Source organism: Camelus bactrianus, chromosome 7, assembly GCF_048773025.1.
Source record: "Camelus bactrianus isolate YW-2024 breed Bactrian camel chromosome 7, ASM4877302v1, whole genome shotgun sequence".
Lineage (NCBI taxonomy): Eukaryota > Metazoa > Chordata > Mammalia > Artiodactyla > Camelidae > Camelus > Camelus bactrianus.
Genome location: NC_133545.1, coordinates 5748107 through 5762610, shown reverse-complemented (window position 1 = coordinate 5762610; position 14504 = coordinate 5748107). Strand labels below are relative to the sequence as shown.

Genomic DNA, 14504 nt, shown 5'->3' with positions numbered 1-14504 from the left:
AGCCCGCTTCCTTGTCCCCAGCACCTGTGTGGCGGGCATCCTGCAGTGCCAGGAGGTGCCCGACTGCCCAGGCCCCGGGGCGTGGAGCTCCTGGGGCCCCTGGGAGGACTGCAGCGTCTCCTGTGGGGGAGGGGAGCAGCTGCGCTCCCGGCGCTGTGCCCGGCCCCCCTGCCCCGGGCCTGCCCGCCAGAGCCGCACCTGCCACACCCAGGTCTGCCGAGGTGAGCCCCAGAGCAGGCTCTGCCCCGGACGCTCTGACTTAGGTTTGAGGCCCATCTTGGCCTTTGACCCTGACTCACAGGTGCCGTTTGAACTCTCCCACTCCGTCTCCCCATGCTGCCCCTTACCCAGGCCAGTGACAGGCAGGTGGAGGAGGGAGTGGGCAGATTCGGGCTGTGTCGGGGTGAGAGAGACTGTAGGGGTGGGTGTGACATGGGCCCTGAGGGATACGGCCCAGGGAGGGCATTGGCAGAGCGACTTGGGGGCCGTGGGGGGATGGGTATTGGGGTAAGGAGAGGCGGGTCGTGGGGCGGGCACAGAAGTAGGCAGCGAGGGCGGCGTGGGCCGGAGCTGGGCCCTCAGACGTGACTGTTGCCTCAGAGGCAGGCTGCCCGGCCGGGCGTCTGTACCGGGAGTGCTGGCCCGGCGAGGAGTGCCCCTTCTCCTGCACCCACGTCACTCGGCAGGTGGGCTGCTTCTCCGAGGGCTGCGAGGAAGGCTGTCACTGCCCTGAGGGCACCTTCCAGCACCGCTTGGCCTGTGTCCAGGTTAGACCTCATTCTGCCAGGAGCCCAGGGCCCTCCTCTCCCCTCCCCCCGCCATCAACTCTCCCCTTTGCAGACCCGATGGCCTCTGGACAGCCTCTAAGTCTCCTGACTTAGAGCTGGTGACACTGACCCCAGCGAGGGGAAGGGACACACCACGTCAGGAGACAGTTACCTGCAAAGCTAGACACAAACTCAGGTGTTCCGATTCCTGCCTGAGGCCCTTCCTCCTCGTCACTCCCTCCATGTCCCATCCTGTAAGGGCCTCTGTTGACCCTGCCGGGTCCCAGCTAAGTGCTCCGCACGGGAGAGCCTCCTCGCCATCTCACCCTCGCACGTCTCACATTCACACCCCTGACTCAGGTGAACGCCCCACTTGCTCCTGGACGTGCTCTCCTGGGGTGCAGAGCCCTCCCCCAGGGCCTTCCCCCACCCCCTTTCTTCTCTGCCCCTTCTCCCTCTCACACCCTTCCTCACTGCCCCTTCTGAGGATGTGCACAGGTGCAGAGGGCTGGCCCCAGCGGGTGGCTCCAGCCTGAGCCCCTGCACTTTCTCCTCTGCTCCCACCCCCAGGAGTGCCCCTGTGTGCTGACAGCCGCGCTGCTACAGGAGCTGGGAGCTGCCAGCACTGACCCTGGGGCCCACCCACCCATTCTGGGAGAGGGTGGTCAGCTCCTTGGGCCTGGAGATGAGTTGGGCTCAGGTCAGAGCCTCCATACAGGCTGCAGCAACTGGTGAGGGGGACGATGAGGGTGCGGGAGATTTGAGGTGGAGGGAGGGGGTTAGAGGATGAAAGGACAGGGGGGCCCTGTGCTGCCTGCCCCACCTTCCCCCTCACCCCCACCCCCCGCTTGATGTGGACCAACCCTGGCTTCATCTCCTCGCCCCTTGGGGCTAAAATATTTGCCACACTCCTTTCTCCCTGGGTCTGTCCTGCCAGGCCCCTCGTTCCCACACTTTCTCCCCAGCTCCTGTGTGCATGGGAAGCTGTCCTGTTTCGTCGGGAACTGCTCCCAGGCTGATGGTGGCTTTGGTCCCTGGGGTCCCTGGGGCCCCTGGGGCCCATGCTCCCGCTCCTGTGGCGGGCTGGGCACCCGCACCCGCCACCGCCAGTGTGCGCACCCCACGCTCACTCCCGGTGGCCAGGGCTGCCACGGGCCCCACCAGGACCTCGAGTACTGCCCCAGCCCGGACTGCCCAGGTGAGGGAGGAGGGAGGGGGCCGGGCAGAGTCTGGCTGGCCCAACCCACTTCAGCTGGCCCTTTGTCCTTTCCTGTCTCTGTCCATCCGTGCTGCCAGCTCTGGTCTCTCTTCCTCTCACCTTCTAACTCTCTGTTTCTCTTCTGTTCAGGCCCATTCGATCAAATTTCTGGAGCTCTTGTCAAACACACTGTACTATGTGTGTGTTGGTGGGGTGGGAAAGTGAGGACTCTGACCCTGGAATCGAGGGGCTCAGAGAACCCATTTCAGCACGTGGTGAGCCCTATAGGAGGGCGCATGTGCTGGGGAATTTGGAGGAAGTTGAGAATTCTCCCAGAGGGACAGTTTAGGAGGGCTTCCTGGAGGATGCAGCATTTGAGGGGGTTTGAAGGATGGAGAGGATTTTGACAAGCATTGGAGGGGAAGGATGCCAGGTAGCAGGAATGGCTTGAGCAAAGGCCTTGGCACCGTGAGCAAGTGCTGTGCTTGGTTGGGGCCTGGAGTGTCTGTCTGAACCAGACAGAGACAGGTTTGGAACTTGGCCACCAGCCTTGGGCTTGGTCCTGGTGGACTGCAGCCTGGGAAACACTTCTGAGCAGGGTTTTCTTTTGGCACAGGAGCTGCAGGGTCCACGGTGGAGCCAGTGACAGGCCTTCCAGGTATCCCCGATTCCTCGGGCTCTGGCCCCGGGTTCCCTGCATCCCTCCATTTGGGAAGAGCAAGCACGGGACTCCTCCCTCCCCAGCCGTGCTGTGGGACTGACTCATCAGGAGATTCCTCTCCCCCCAAGGCGGCTGGGGCCTGTGGTCCCCGTGGTCCCCCTGCTCCGGCAGCTGCACAGACCCTGCTCACCCTGCTTGGCGCAGCCGCACCCGCCTCTGCCTGGCGAACTGCACCAGGGGGCTCACTTCCCAGGAGCGCCCCTGCAACCTGCCCTCTTGCACAGGTGCGCCTTCCAGTCTCTACCTCTGGCTCCCAACAATCCGCTCTAACCCCAACATCCACCCTGAGACAACTCATTCCAACCCCCAACCCCTACATCTGATACCCCTCAAGTGAATACCGAGTTCTCACCCTGACTTCTGATCATGGATCTGTGCCTGACTCTGGCCCCTGGGTCCTCTTTGTCAACCCCAAGAGCTATCAGGGAGCCTTGTCAGCTTCCAGCAAATCCTCACTCGTGTGTAGCAGACATCCCCACAAGGTCCCATCCAAATCCCTTAGCTGTCCTGGGATCCTGGGACTACTGTCCCCTATGAGAGAGGGATAAACTGAGGCCCAGCTGCCAAAGCCACACAACGGTAGATATCTGATCTGAAAAGGGAACCAAAAGTTCTGGATGGGGTCCTAGTTGGCCCTGGCAGAGGAGGCCAGCACTTAAGTCACTGGGGAAGGAGGGGCTGGCTCCAGCTCAGCTTCGTCCTGTCCTGCAGAGCTGCCCCTGTGCCCTGGCTGCGTGGCTGGGAACTGCTCCTGGACCCCCTGGGCCCCGTGGGAACCTTGCTCCCGCAGCTGCGGGGTGGGCCAGCAGCGCCGCCTGCGGGCATACCACCCCCCAGGGCCCGGCGGCCACTGGTGCCCCGACATCCTTACCGCCTACCAGGAGCACCGCTTCTGCAACCTGCGTGCTTGCCCAGGTGAGGTGGGCTGGTGAGGACCAGGGTATGCCCTCCCTTGGCATCTGTGGCCCCTGTGCCCCTTTCACCTCTAGCGCAGGACTCGGCCCCAGGCTCCCGGGACATGTGGGAGCCCCTGTCTGAGCCAGGCCCCTCGTGTGGCTCTTCTCTTTCCCGCACAGTGCCCGGAGGCTGGTCACGCTGGAGCCCCTGGTCCTGGTGTGACCGGAGCTGTGGAGGAGGGCGATCGCTGAGGAGCCGCAGCTGCTCGAGCCCCCCACCCAAGAACGGGGGTGCCCCCTGTGTCGGGGAGAGGCACCATGCTCGGCTCTGCAATCCCATGCCCTGTGGTATGGCAGTGAGGACAGTGGGCCCCTCCTGCCTGTGCACTCTGCAAAGCTTCCCCACCCCCAGTTTCATCCCCCACATCACTGTGTGACGTAGACGGGGGACAGGCTGTTACCTCATTGTCCAGCCTTGCGGGTGGATGGTGGGATCTGGGCATCGGGCAAGGCCTCCCAGTGGCCAGGAATGAGCTGCTACTGGCCCGTACCCCGGGATTAGACCTCATTTTCTCTGCTTTGCCCCACCCTCAGTTCCTGGAACCACCCCTTCAAGATTTTCAGGGGGTTTGAGGGTGACATCATGAGCATACCTGGTGCCTGGGGTGTGGCCTGAGCCAGGCAGGCGGTAAGCCCCCAAGGCTTCAGCTCCTTCTGTGATTGATCCGTCCAAGCTCATTGACCCCGTGGGCCCTGCTTACTGTAAGGCCCACCACCTCTGTTAGGACACCCTTACACTCTGACATTGTCTTCCATCCATCTCAAGACGAACACAAAGGAGCCACATCGGTGAAAATGTTGTTTTTAGGTGCCTAAATTCAGCTCAGCTCAACAAACATTATTGGGTGCAGGTTGGTGCTGGGAACTCGGGTGAGAGGACTGACTCTCACTCAGAATGTCCCAATCCCAGGGTCTCCCCAGGGCCCCGTGTTTCCATGGGCACCAACATGCAGCAAGGGTGGCCCCTGATCAGGCAGGGGGAGGGTTTCTGAGCCCCAGGGCTTAGGGCCCGCTTGACTCTGGTCCTCCCCATCTGCCCAGAGGAGGGCTGTCCAGCAGGCATGGAGGTGGTCAGCTGCGCCAACCGCTGCCCCCGCCGCTGCTCAGACCTCCAGGAGGGGATCGTGTGTCAGGACGGCCAGGCCTGCCAGCTGGGCTGCCGCTGCTCGGAGGGTAGGTGCTGCCCAGACCCTTCAGGCATGGCAGGATGGCTCAGCGGGAAGGCAGGGGGGGCCCCAGGGCACTGGCCTCAGCTCTGGAGGGCCTCCTCCCTGCAGGCTTCCTGGAGCAGGACGGCGGCTGTGTGCGAAAGGGTCACTGCGAGTGCACAGACGCCCAGGGCCGCACCTGGGCCCCGGGGAGCCAGCACCAGGAGGCCTGCAACAACTGCACGTGCCGGGCCGGGCGGCTCTCCTGCACGGCTCAGCCCTGCCCGCCTCCTGCCCACTGCGCCTGGAGCCGCTGGTCAGCCTGGAGTCGCTGCAGCCACTCGTGTGGGCCCGCGGGGCAGCAGAGCCGCTTCCGGTATGGGGCTGCGCCAGGCTAATGTCACCTCTCCCCACCCGGATCTCCCTCCCTGACACTCAGTCCCTGGATCCTGCCTCATCGGTGACTTTGCACGCACCCGTGCCCTGGCCTCAGCCCTGGTCCTTGGTCATCTTTGCCTTTCCTTAGCCACCTCCAAGCCCATCCTGGGTTTTCCTGTCAAGGTCTCACCAGGAGCCCGAAGGTGACAAAGGGCCCTGGGCCATCTCTCACCTTCTCTGCCCCGGGCCCCGTCCAGGTCTTCCACGTCGGGCTCGTGGGCCCCCGAGTGTCGGGAAGAGCAGTCCCAGAGCCAGCCCTGCCCTCAGCCTCCGTGCCCACCCCTGTGCCTTCACGGTTCCCGCTCCCGACTCCTGGGGGACAGCTGGCAGCAGGGCGAGTGCCAGCAGTGGTAAGCCCAGGGCAGAGGCAGGGGCAGGGTGGCCAGGGCTGTCCTGCTGGACAGGAGTGTCCCTGAATCTGGGCTCCTCTCCTCAGCTCCTGCACCCCGGAGGGCGTCGCCTGTGAAGACACCGAGTGTGCAGGTCTGGTGTCTCATCTCAGTCCTCACCTCCTACCCCACTGGCTTCATGCCTTGCCGTCCACCTGCTTGTTCCGTGTCCACATTCCCCTCCTGCCTGTGTCTCCACCAGCCGGCCCCTGTGCCATGATGCTCCCTCTGACTTTAACCTCCCTGTGCCCTCCCACAGTGCCTGGGGCCTGGACCCCGTGGTCCCCCTGGTCCGACTGCCCTGTCTCCTGTGGAGGTGGAAACCAGGTCCGCACGCGGGTCTGCGTGGCTTCAGTCCCTCGCCCAGAGGGGCCCTCCTGCCTGGGCCCGGACACCCAGACCCAGCCCTGCGGGCAGCAGCCTTGCCTGAAGCTGCTGGATGCCTGCTCCTGGGGCTCATGGGGGCCCTGCTCCCGCAGCTGTGGCCCAGGCCTGGCCTCCCGCTCTGGGTCCTGCCCCTGCCCACTGGCCGACCCCACCTGCAATGGTACCTTCCTTCACCTGGACACCCAGGCCTGCTACCCAGGAGCCTGCCTGGGTGAGTGTGCACCAGAAGTGACACCCCCTCCAGCTTCTGACCTTGGGAAGATTCGGGAATAATGTTTTCCCAACTCCCAGATTGTCCCCTCAAAATGTACTTATATCTATCCTGTCCCAATATTCTATTTTAGTTCCTTTTCTCTTCCCACCATCTGTTCCTTTAGAGCCCTTTGAGATGTGACCTTTCTCACAGAGAAGCCAGCCAGCTGGGGCCTTTTGGAATTCTGGGCTTCCTTTTGCCCTTTTCCTGTTCAGGGTGCTGGCTCAGGCTGGGGTGAAGAGGAGGGCAGGTAGGAGAGAGACTGGGGAGCCCAGAGAGGCCCCTGGCTGACCACCCCCCACAACTTGGTCCCTAGAGGAGTGTGTGTGGAGCAGCTGGAGCAGCTGGACACAATGCTCATGCCAGGTGCCGGTCCAGCAGCGCTACCGACACCAGGGACCAGTGCCCAGAGGGGCCAGGGAGAGCGCCCCCTGCACACGACTGGACGGCCACTTCCGGCCTTGCCTCACCGGCAACTGCTCTGGTGAGGCCCCAAGGAGCGAGAAGGCAGGGGGCCGAACCCTGGCAGGGGACTTTCAGGGTCCCCACTGGGCCCCCCAGCTCCACTCGGAGTGAGCCTCAGTGTCCCCAGGACCTGAGTCGCCTGCACCTGCGCTGACCTTGCCCTCAGCAGACACTTACTCCCTGCCTTGCCCTCAGCTACTCTCCTCACAGCTGCTCCCCGCCTTCCCCACCCTCCAAGCCCTCACCATGGCTTTCCCACTTTGCCGCTGCAGACCATCTGTGGCTTGTCCGCTGTAGCTGTCCCCAGGCACAGTGGGTCTTGTCCGCTTCCTGCCGTAGCTGCCCTCCATCTCTGCCCCTCTGTCTCCCATCTGCCAGTCCCCTGAGCGCCTGCCAGTACCAGGCCCCGAGCTCCATGCAGCTTCCTGGCTTTTCAAGGTCCAAATGGTCCTGACCCTTCCCTGGGGCACCCACTGGGGCCAAGTGGGTGCATCCTGGGGTGTCTGTCACTGGTCAGTCCTTACATGCAGCGGGGGGGCAGACTTGCACACTTCCTGAGTGACCACAGGGACATAATGGGACTGTGCACTATGCACTCTGGGCTTGAGAAGCAGAGGGTGTCTCTGGGTTGCCCCCCGCGCCCCCACCAGCCTGCCTGCCTCTCTCCTCCAGAGGACAGCTGCACACCTCCCTTTGAGTTCCAGGCCTGTGGCTCCCCCTGCACTGGGCTCTGTGCCACACACCTGAGCCATCAGCTCTGCCAGGACCTGCCACCCTGCCAGCCTGGCTGCTACTGCCCCAAGGTGAGGCGTGGAGCCAGGGGAGATGGCCCTGGAGGAGGAGTCCTTGGTCCACCCTCCCGCACCACCTCCCCGCCACGATGCCCATGGCGACCCCTCTCCTGCAAACCTTTCCTCTGGACAGCTCTTCACGTTCTGCTTCATGGCCATGTGCCTGTTCACTCAGCAGTACGCACGTGCACCTGCTGTGGGCCAGCGTGGTGATGACTGCCACGCAGCCCTGTCTGTGTCCCCTTCTGCACAGGGGCTGCTGGAGCAGGCTGGTAGCTGTGTTCCTCCAGAGCAGTGTAACTGCCAGCACATCTCAGGAGAAGAGGCTGGGGTGACCCTGGCCCCTGGGGACCACTTGCAGCTGGGCTGCAAAGAGTGGTGAGTGTTGGGGGTGGGGAAGGTGGCACCAGAGGGCTGGGGCCGAGTAGTGGGGCAAGGAGCAGGGAAGGGTTCCCCAGGGCAGCCTGACCCCTGCAGAGAAGGCCAAACCATCCCACGGGCCCAGTCCCAGCCTCATCCTGCTCCAAATGAGCCCAGAGCCCTGCATGGTACCCTGCATGAGCTCCCCACCCACCGTTCTGGACTGGGTCCTGCCTCCCAGAGCCCACCCTGACCGCCCCCTCCCACAGTGAATGCCAGCGTGGGGAGCTGCAATGCACCAGCCAGGGATGTCGAGGTAACACTGGACTAGGGAGACCAGCTGTCCCTGTTTGCCCAAGACTTGGGTGGGGGCAGGGGAGTTTGGGGAACTTTCATTTCTAGGACCAGGACATTCCCAGACAAACCAGGATGGTGGGTCAACTTAACCTGGCCCCCGCTCCACATCCCTCAGCCTTTCCTGTTTCCTGACCTTCCTGGTCATAACCCGAGCCCCTCCTTCCCCATCCACTGTGGTCTCTGGGTCTGGAGGAGGGTCCCTGGGAAGGATGCTCACATGCCACTCTCCTAGGTCTTCTGCCTCTGAGCGGCTGGTCAGAGTGGTCACCCTGTGGGCCCTGCCTGCCCCCCGGCATGCTGGCACCTGCCTCCAGGACTGCCCTAGAGGAGCGCTGGCCCCAGGACCCAGCGGGCCTCCTCCCGACCTCGGCCCCCACGCTGGCTTCGGAGCAGCACCGCCACCGCCTCTGCTTGGACCCTGAGACGGGGAGGCCATGGGCTGGGGATCCAGACCTCTGCACTGTGCCACTCAGCCAGCAACGCCTGTGCCCAGACCCTGGAGCCTGCCTAGGTGATGGGGAGGGACAGAGGCCACAGGGGGAGGGGCCTGGAATCAGGTTGAGGGGGCTGGCCAGGTAGAGCTGCGCTGCATTGTTCTGGTTAGTGTCCCGGCAGTTAGCTGACCTGCTAACCTTTCTGCTAGCCTCCAGGGCCTGCTGGATTTGAGGCTGGATGGGGCAGCAGCTGGAAGAGAAAGGGATCCTGGGACTCAGGGCAGCAGAGTGTGTACAGAGCTGCAGCAGGAGGTAGGGAGGAGGGAGGTGGGCCTGGGAACTGACTTCCATTCTATCTCCCCAGACTTATGCCGGTGGAGTTCTTGGGGGCCCTGGAGCCGCTGCCAGATGCCCTGCAGTGGGGGGTTCCGACTGCGCTGGAGAGAAGCTGGGGGTCCTCCTGGAGGGGGCTGCCGGGGGCCATGGGCTCAGACAGAGAGTTGCAACATGGGGCCTTGCCCAGGTAACCGGGTCCCGGCATCCGGAGGAGGGACCAGGGACTGCAGGGTCTGACAGGCACCTGGCGGGGGTGCTGCCTCAGTCCCTGGAGGTGCACAGTGGAAGGCTGGGACTCAAGAATGTCCCAACAGACTCCTACCTTCTGGTCCTCAGGAGAAAGCTGTGAGGCCCGGAACACCGTGCCCACCCCTGACTGTGCCAACCAGTGTCCTAGAAGCTGTGTCGACCTCTGGGACCACGTGCAGTGTCTGCAGGGACCGTGCCACCCAGGTGGCCAGGCCACGCCCACACCGGCCGGGGAGCTCCGGGGAAGCTCACTCCTGCTTTGCCGCCTGCTGCTCCCAGAGAGCACGTGACCCAGGGCGGGCAGACCGCTGGGTCAGGAGTTATAGGGCGGCAGTGGATACGTGGGTCACTTTAGCAGCCAGCTCAGGGTCCTGCCCCTAGTCAAGCAGCCTATGTCCTGAGGATGCTCTCTGGCAGCCTCAGGGGTTCCCAGGGGGGTGCCCACTCCCAGGGCAGGCTAAAGAGGCCCCTTCCTGTCCTCAGGTGGTGGGAGATATTGTGGAGACCAGGTGATGTGCAGGGAGAGGGTGGGAAGAAGGGTGCCCCAGGGCTTCCTGAGGCTTTGGACTCCATCTGGCTGGCTGAGGGGTCTATCGAGTGCAGCCTCCCCAGCATCCAATCTTGCTTGTCCGCCCCACCCCCACTCCCAGGCTGCCGCTGTCCCCCTGGCCAACTGATACAGGACGGGCACTGTGTGCCAATGTCTTCTTGCCGCTGTGGCCTCCCCAGCCCCAACGCTTCATGGGTGCTGGCTCCGGCCGAGATGGTGCAGCTGGACTGCAGAAACTGGTACGGCTGCCACTGGTGGCCAAGCTAGAGGACAGGGAGCTTTGGGTGGGAAGCTTGGGGCAGGCCAAGGTGATGGGCATTGCTGGAGAGCAAAGGCTCCGTTCACCTTGACTCAAGAGTGCCTTTCTGCACACCCTGATCCACAGCACCTGTGTCAATGGGTCCCTGGTGTGCCCCCGTCATGAGTGCCCAGCCCTCGGGCCTTGGTCAGCCTGGAGCAACTGCTCTGCTCCCTGTGGTGGGGGCACCACCAAGCGGCATCGGAGCTGCAAGGAGGGTCCCAGCAGTGCGTCGTGCCAGGCCCAGGACACGGAGCAGCAGCAGGAATGTAACCTGCGGCCCTGCCCTGGTGAGCACCCAGGACAGTGGGTGCCTGCCCTTCCCTCGATGGCTGCGGAGCACAGGGCCCATCCCAGCTGGCAATTGCCAAGGCAGACGGTGGGTCCTGAGGCAGCCCCCTCTCTGGGATTCCATCTCACAGTCTGTGCCCCCACCCCCCCAGAGTGCCCACCTGGCCAGTTGCTCAGCACCTGTGCCACCTCCTGCCCACGCCTCTGCTCGCACCTGCAGCCTGGCACCCTCTGCGCGCAGGAACCCTGCCAGCTGGGCTGTGACTGCCCTGGAGGGCAGGTGGGTGTGGACACTGTGCCCAGACCCCCGCGTGGGGGAGCAGGCTGGTCGGGGGAAGAGGCGGCGGTCGGTCCAAGTGTAACGGGAGCCTTCCTTGTCCCAGCTGCTTCACAATGGCACGTGTGTGCCCCCCGCCGCCTGCCCCTGCACCCAGCTCTCTCTGCCCTGGGGCCTCACCCTGACTCTCGAAGAGCAGGCCCGGGAGCTGCCCCCAGGGACTGTACTCACCCAAAACTGCAGCCGCTGGTGAGCGCCGGGGGGGGGGGGCAGGGAGGCGTGGAGGGAGGGGTGGCTGGGAATGGGTGTGGGGAGGAGGGCATGGCAGGTGTCTGAACCCAAGCTTCTGTCTTCCCAGTGTCTGCCAAGATGGGGCCTTCAGCTGCTCCCTCGCTGACTGTCAGGGTGAGATGTGGGCCACCCAGGTCTCTGCTGGTCCCTCCAAAGCCAAGACCAGGCTGGCACTCGTATGGGGAGTGGAGCCTGCCTGTCCTAGGCAATGCTACCTCCTTCGGGAAGCCCTGTCCCCTGCTCTGTCCACACAGACTCCCATCCCCTGGCTGAGAGCCAACACTCCCTGCCCTGTGCTCCCTGGACACTTAGTGTGGTCCCCACTGGGTGGTTGGGGGCATTTTTCAGGTACACTGTGTGCACACTGAGCCAGGCTGTGAGTGATGCAGGAAGTGGAGGGTTCTTTCCCTGCAGACGAGGAAACTGAGGTCTAGAGGCTGAGCCGAAACAGGACCCTTGCCTGGCAGTCTGCAGACTCATGGTGTCTGCTTTGTGCTGTGTCACTCCCAACTAATCAGGGTCCACAGGCCTTTGCTAAGGGCCCACATGTGCCACACTGGGCTCTGAGTGGATTCAGAGACTCACAGGCATTCAAGCCCCAGGCACCCCCAGCCTGGCTGCTGAGGGCAGACTTGGCCACCAGAACGGGTGGAGACAGGAGACAGTGTCTGGCTCACAGACACAAGCTGTATCCACAGGATGTGACTTTGGTGCTGAGAATGGAGAGGGTGGGGTGGACAGGACTGGTCAGGGGAGGCTTCCTGGAGGAGGCAAGATCCAAGCTGGGCCTCACTAGTGTTTGGAAGGGTGGATAAGAGCAGAGAGGTGTGTTTGAAGACCTAGAAGTCTGGAGGCTGCTGGAGCAGAGTGGGCAGCACTAGGGAGGGGAGAAGGGACCCAAGGGTGCCCAGCGTGGGAGGGGGAAGCATTGAGGCTGGACCCAGGGCTGACCTGAGTGGTGGGATGGCTGGTCTTCCCTGGCAGAGTGCCCCCCCGGGGAAATGTGGCAGCAGCAGTTGGCCCCCGGGGAGCTGGGGCTCTGCGAGCAGACGTGCCGGGAGCCCGACGCCACAGAGACTCAGGGCAACTGCAGTGCGGGGCAGGTCCCAGGCTGCGTGTGCCAGCGGGGGCACTTCCGCAGCCAGGCGGGTCCCTGCGTGCCCTGGGACCGTTGCGAGTGCTGGCATCACGGGCATGCCCACCCGGTGAGACACTTCAGTCCTCTGTGCCACCTAGTCCTTGACTCAGGCCTCCCATCCACTGCTTTGTCCCTTTACTGCACTGGCTCCTCCTCCTACTCTTGGCCCACAGCAGAGGGCAGCTGGGCCATCAGCCATCACCTGGGACAGTCTCTGGCCCCTAATGGCCCACCTCCTGCAACTCTTGTTGCCAACGCCAGTCCCAGGCCACTGCCCTGGCTAGGCCCCCAGGCTGGGTTCTGGGTTGGGGTAGTCTAAGAGGAAAATCTGCAAGAGGAGGGATGGAGAGGAGGCTCTCCCTACTCTCCCCAGCCTGGATCCGAGTGGCAGGAGGCCTGTGAGAGCTGCCGCTGCATCAGTGGGAGGAGTGTCTGCACCCAGCACTGCCCCCTCCTCACCTGTGCCCAGGTACCCGCCTGCAGCCCTGCCGCCCTCTCAGAGGGCTCCCCGGGCTCCTTTCTGGGTCCTTCCCCAGAGGCTGGTCTCAGGATCTCAAGCAGGCGGTGCCAGGGTTCTGAGCCGTCTTCCTGAGTGGACTGGGGACCACACCCTCTGCAGGGCGAGGTGGCTGTGCAGGAGCCAGGGAGCTGCTGTCTCACTTGTCGCCAGGAGACTCCGGGTAAGCAGGGGACCTGGGGCACCTCCTGCTGCACCTGTCCTTGCTCTGGGCCCTTCTCCTGAGCCACCCCTGCACCAGCCCCTCATCACGGCCTTCTCTCTGCTCTCCCCTCACCTCCTGCCACTTACCTGCCCTTTCCCCAGAGGAGCAGCCTGCCTCCTGCCGGCACCTCACCGAGCTTCGCAACCTCACCAAGGGCCCCTGCTACCTGGACCAGGTGGAAGTGACCTACTGCAGTGGGCACTGCCCGTCCAGCACCAACGTCCTGCTTGAGGTGAGCAAGGGGGCTGCAGGCCTGTGGGGTCAACCCGAGGCCCCCAAGGGCCTGCAGCTGCGAGCATAGAACCCAGGCAAAGCCCAGGGGACATGAGGGATGAGGTCCATCTTAGGGGCAAACAGCTGATCAGAGCCGGGGTGAGTTTTCACCAAGGTGGTGGTGCACCTGCTTCTTGGCCCAGTGACCTCAGCTGGGCTTGGGCTCTGAAGGCTGCTGCAGGCCTCCGCCCCCTCCCGGGGGCCTTGTCCCGCTTCTCCCTGGTCCCCCACCCCGCCCCGCACAGCCTGCCCCTCAGCCAACTGTGCCTCACAAGGCAAGCAAGCCAGGACAACAAAGAAAGACACGGAAGAGCTAAGTTAACCCATTACACAGTGAGTGAAAGCTTGAAGGACAGGCATTTCACGGGTAGCCTTGCTCCCGATGTTTCCCCAAAGACTGATGGAGCTGTGCTCCACCCTCATTCTCCTTGGACCCAGAAAGGCCAGACCTGCTCCTTTGGGCGGCCCTTCTCAGGGGCTCTGGGCTCCCCCTCACTCCCCCAGCCCTGAGCCTGGAAGGCTGTGGCTGCAGCTGGGTCCTGGCCAGGGTCCAGCCAGAACAGAACCTCGGCACCTGGCCTGGCCTCGGGTCACCTGTGGCTTGGCCATTCCCTCCCGCCTTGGCCCACCTGGCCAAGGTCATCTATTCCTGGAAGACAAAGGTGCTTTCCTACCTGGTCTTCAACCCTTGGCCCCTCTCCTGCTCCCCTGGGCACTCCTGCACCTCCTGGGAATGCCTCCCAAATCACTTTTGGATTTTTTAAAACAGAGTGAGGAGAAGAGAGTAGTTAAGAAATTTTTTCTGGGAGGAAAAATGATAGTGGGATAGAATCAGTTACTTTTTTTCTGAATCTTTTGTAGTTTTTTTAAACTTGGTATTGTGTAAATGTATTACCTATTTAAACATAAAGTTAAAATAGAATTATACATAAAATTAAAGCAAACGTTCAGTGGGACTTACAGAGTTACCACATAATCAGAGAGCAAGAGTGTCTGCTTTGGAGTGAGAACTCACTTTGCACTTCGATCCGACTGTGCAGTTTAGGACTTCATTATTTGTAGTTTCAGAAATTGTTAGCCTGTCTCTCCAACTAGGCTGGAAGCCTCTTGGCTTACAGTAGAGGCTGTGTCTTTTCCCTCTGCTGATGGGATGCAGTGATGATGGTGTTAAAAGCCTTCATTTACCCTGAAAGTTGTTGGTTGCCAGACAGGTGGGGGCTGGAGTGAAGGAGGTGGGCTTCTGGGAAAACTGGGACTTGGTGGTGACACATCCCTTCCCTGCCCGGCTGTCCTGCTTGGCGAGATGTGGGATCTGAGACCTTGGGAATCTGGCCGTCCCTCGGCCCAGCTCTGCGGGGATAGGACGGGCCAAGAGAGGAAAGGAAGGTGGTTTGGGCCGACTCCTCCGCTTGGTG

At 62.9% G+C, this 14504-nt stretch overlaps 1 protein-coding gene across 1 annotated transcript in view; it reads left to right on the top strand.

Annotated features, from left to right (window-relative positions):
- Positions 1-14504, top strand: part of SSPOP (SCO-spondin) — a 56786-nt gene that overhangs the window by 36259 nt on the left and 6023 nt on the right. Inside the window, exons 72-100 of the mRNA XM_074366803.1 lie at positions 22-221; positions 601-767; positions 1338-1498; positions 1733-1965; positions 2582-2623; positions 2755-2910; positions 3398-3601; positions 3763-3930; positions 4684-4815; positions 4920-5166; positions 5426-5578; positions 5665-5711; positions 5877-6215; positions 6574-6741; positions 7395-7525; positions 7767-7891; positions 8143-8189; positions 8463-8741; positions 9029-9187; positions 9337-9453; positions 9900-10038; positions 10185-10387; positions 10541-10668; positions 10772-10914; positions 11024-11070; positions 11941-12161; positions 12468-12563; positions 12714-12774; positions 12918-13048. Coding sequence (XP_074222904.1) covers positions 22-221; positions 601-767; positions 1338-1498; positions 1733-1965; positions 2582-2623; positions 2755-2910; positions 3398-3601; positions 3763-3930; positions 4684-4815; positions 4920-5166; positions 5426-5578; positions 5665-5711; positions 5877-6215; positions 6574-6741; positions 7395-7525; positions 7767-7891; positions 8143-8189; positions 8463-8741; positions 9029-9187; positions 9337-9453; positions 9900-10038; positions 10185-10387; positions 10541-10668; positions 10772-10914; positions 11024-11070; positions 11941-12161; positions 12468-12563; positions 12714-12774; positions 12918-13048 — 4444 coding nt within the window. The remainder of the gene's footprint in view (positions 1-21; positions 222-600; positions 768-1337; positions 1499-1732; positions 1966-2581; positions 2624-2754; positions 2911-3397; positions 3602-3762; positions 3931-4683; positions 4816-4919; positions 5167-5425; positions 5579-5664; positions 5712-5876; positions 6216-6573; positions 6742-7394; positions 7526-7766; positions 7892-8142; positions 8190-8462; positions 8742-9028; positions 9188-9336; positions 9454-9899; positions 10039-10184; positions 10388-10540; positions 10669-10771; positions 10915-11023; positions 11071-11940; positions 12162-12467; positions 12564-12713; positions 12775-12917; positions 13049-14504) is intronic.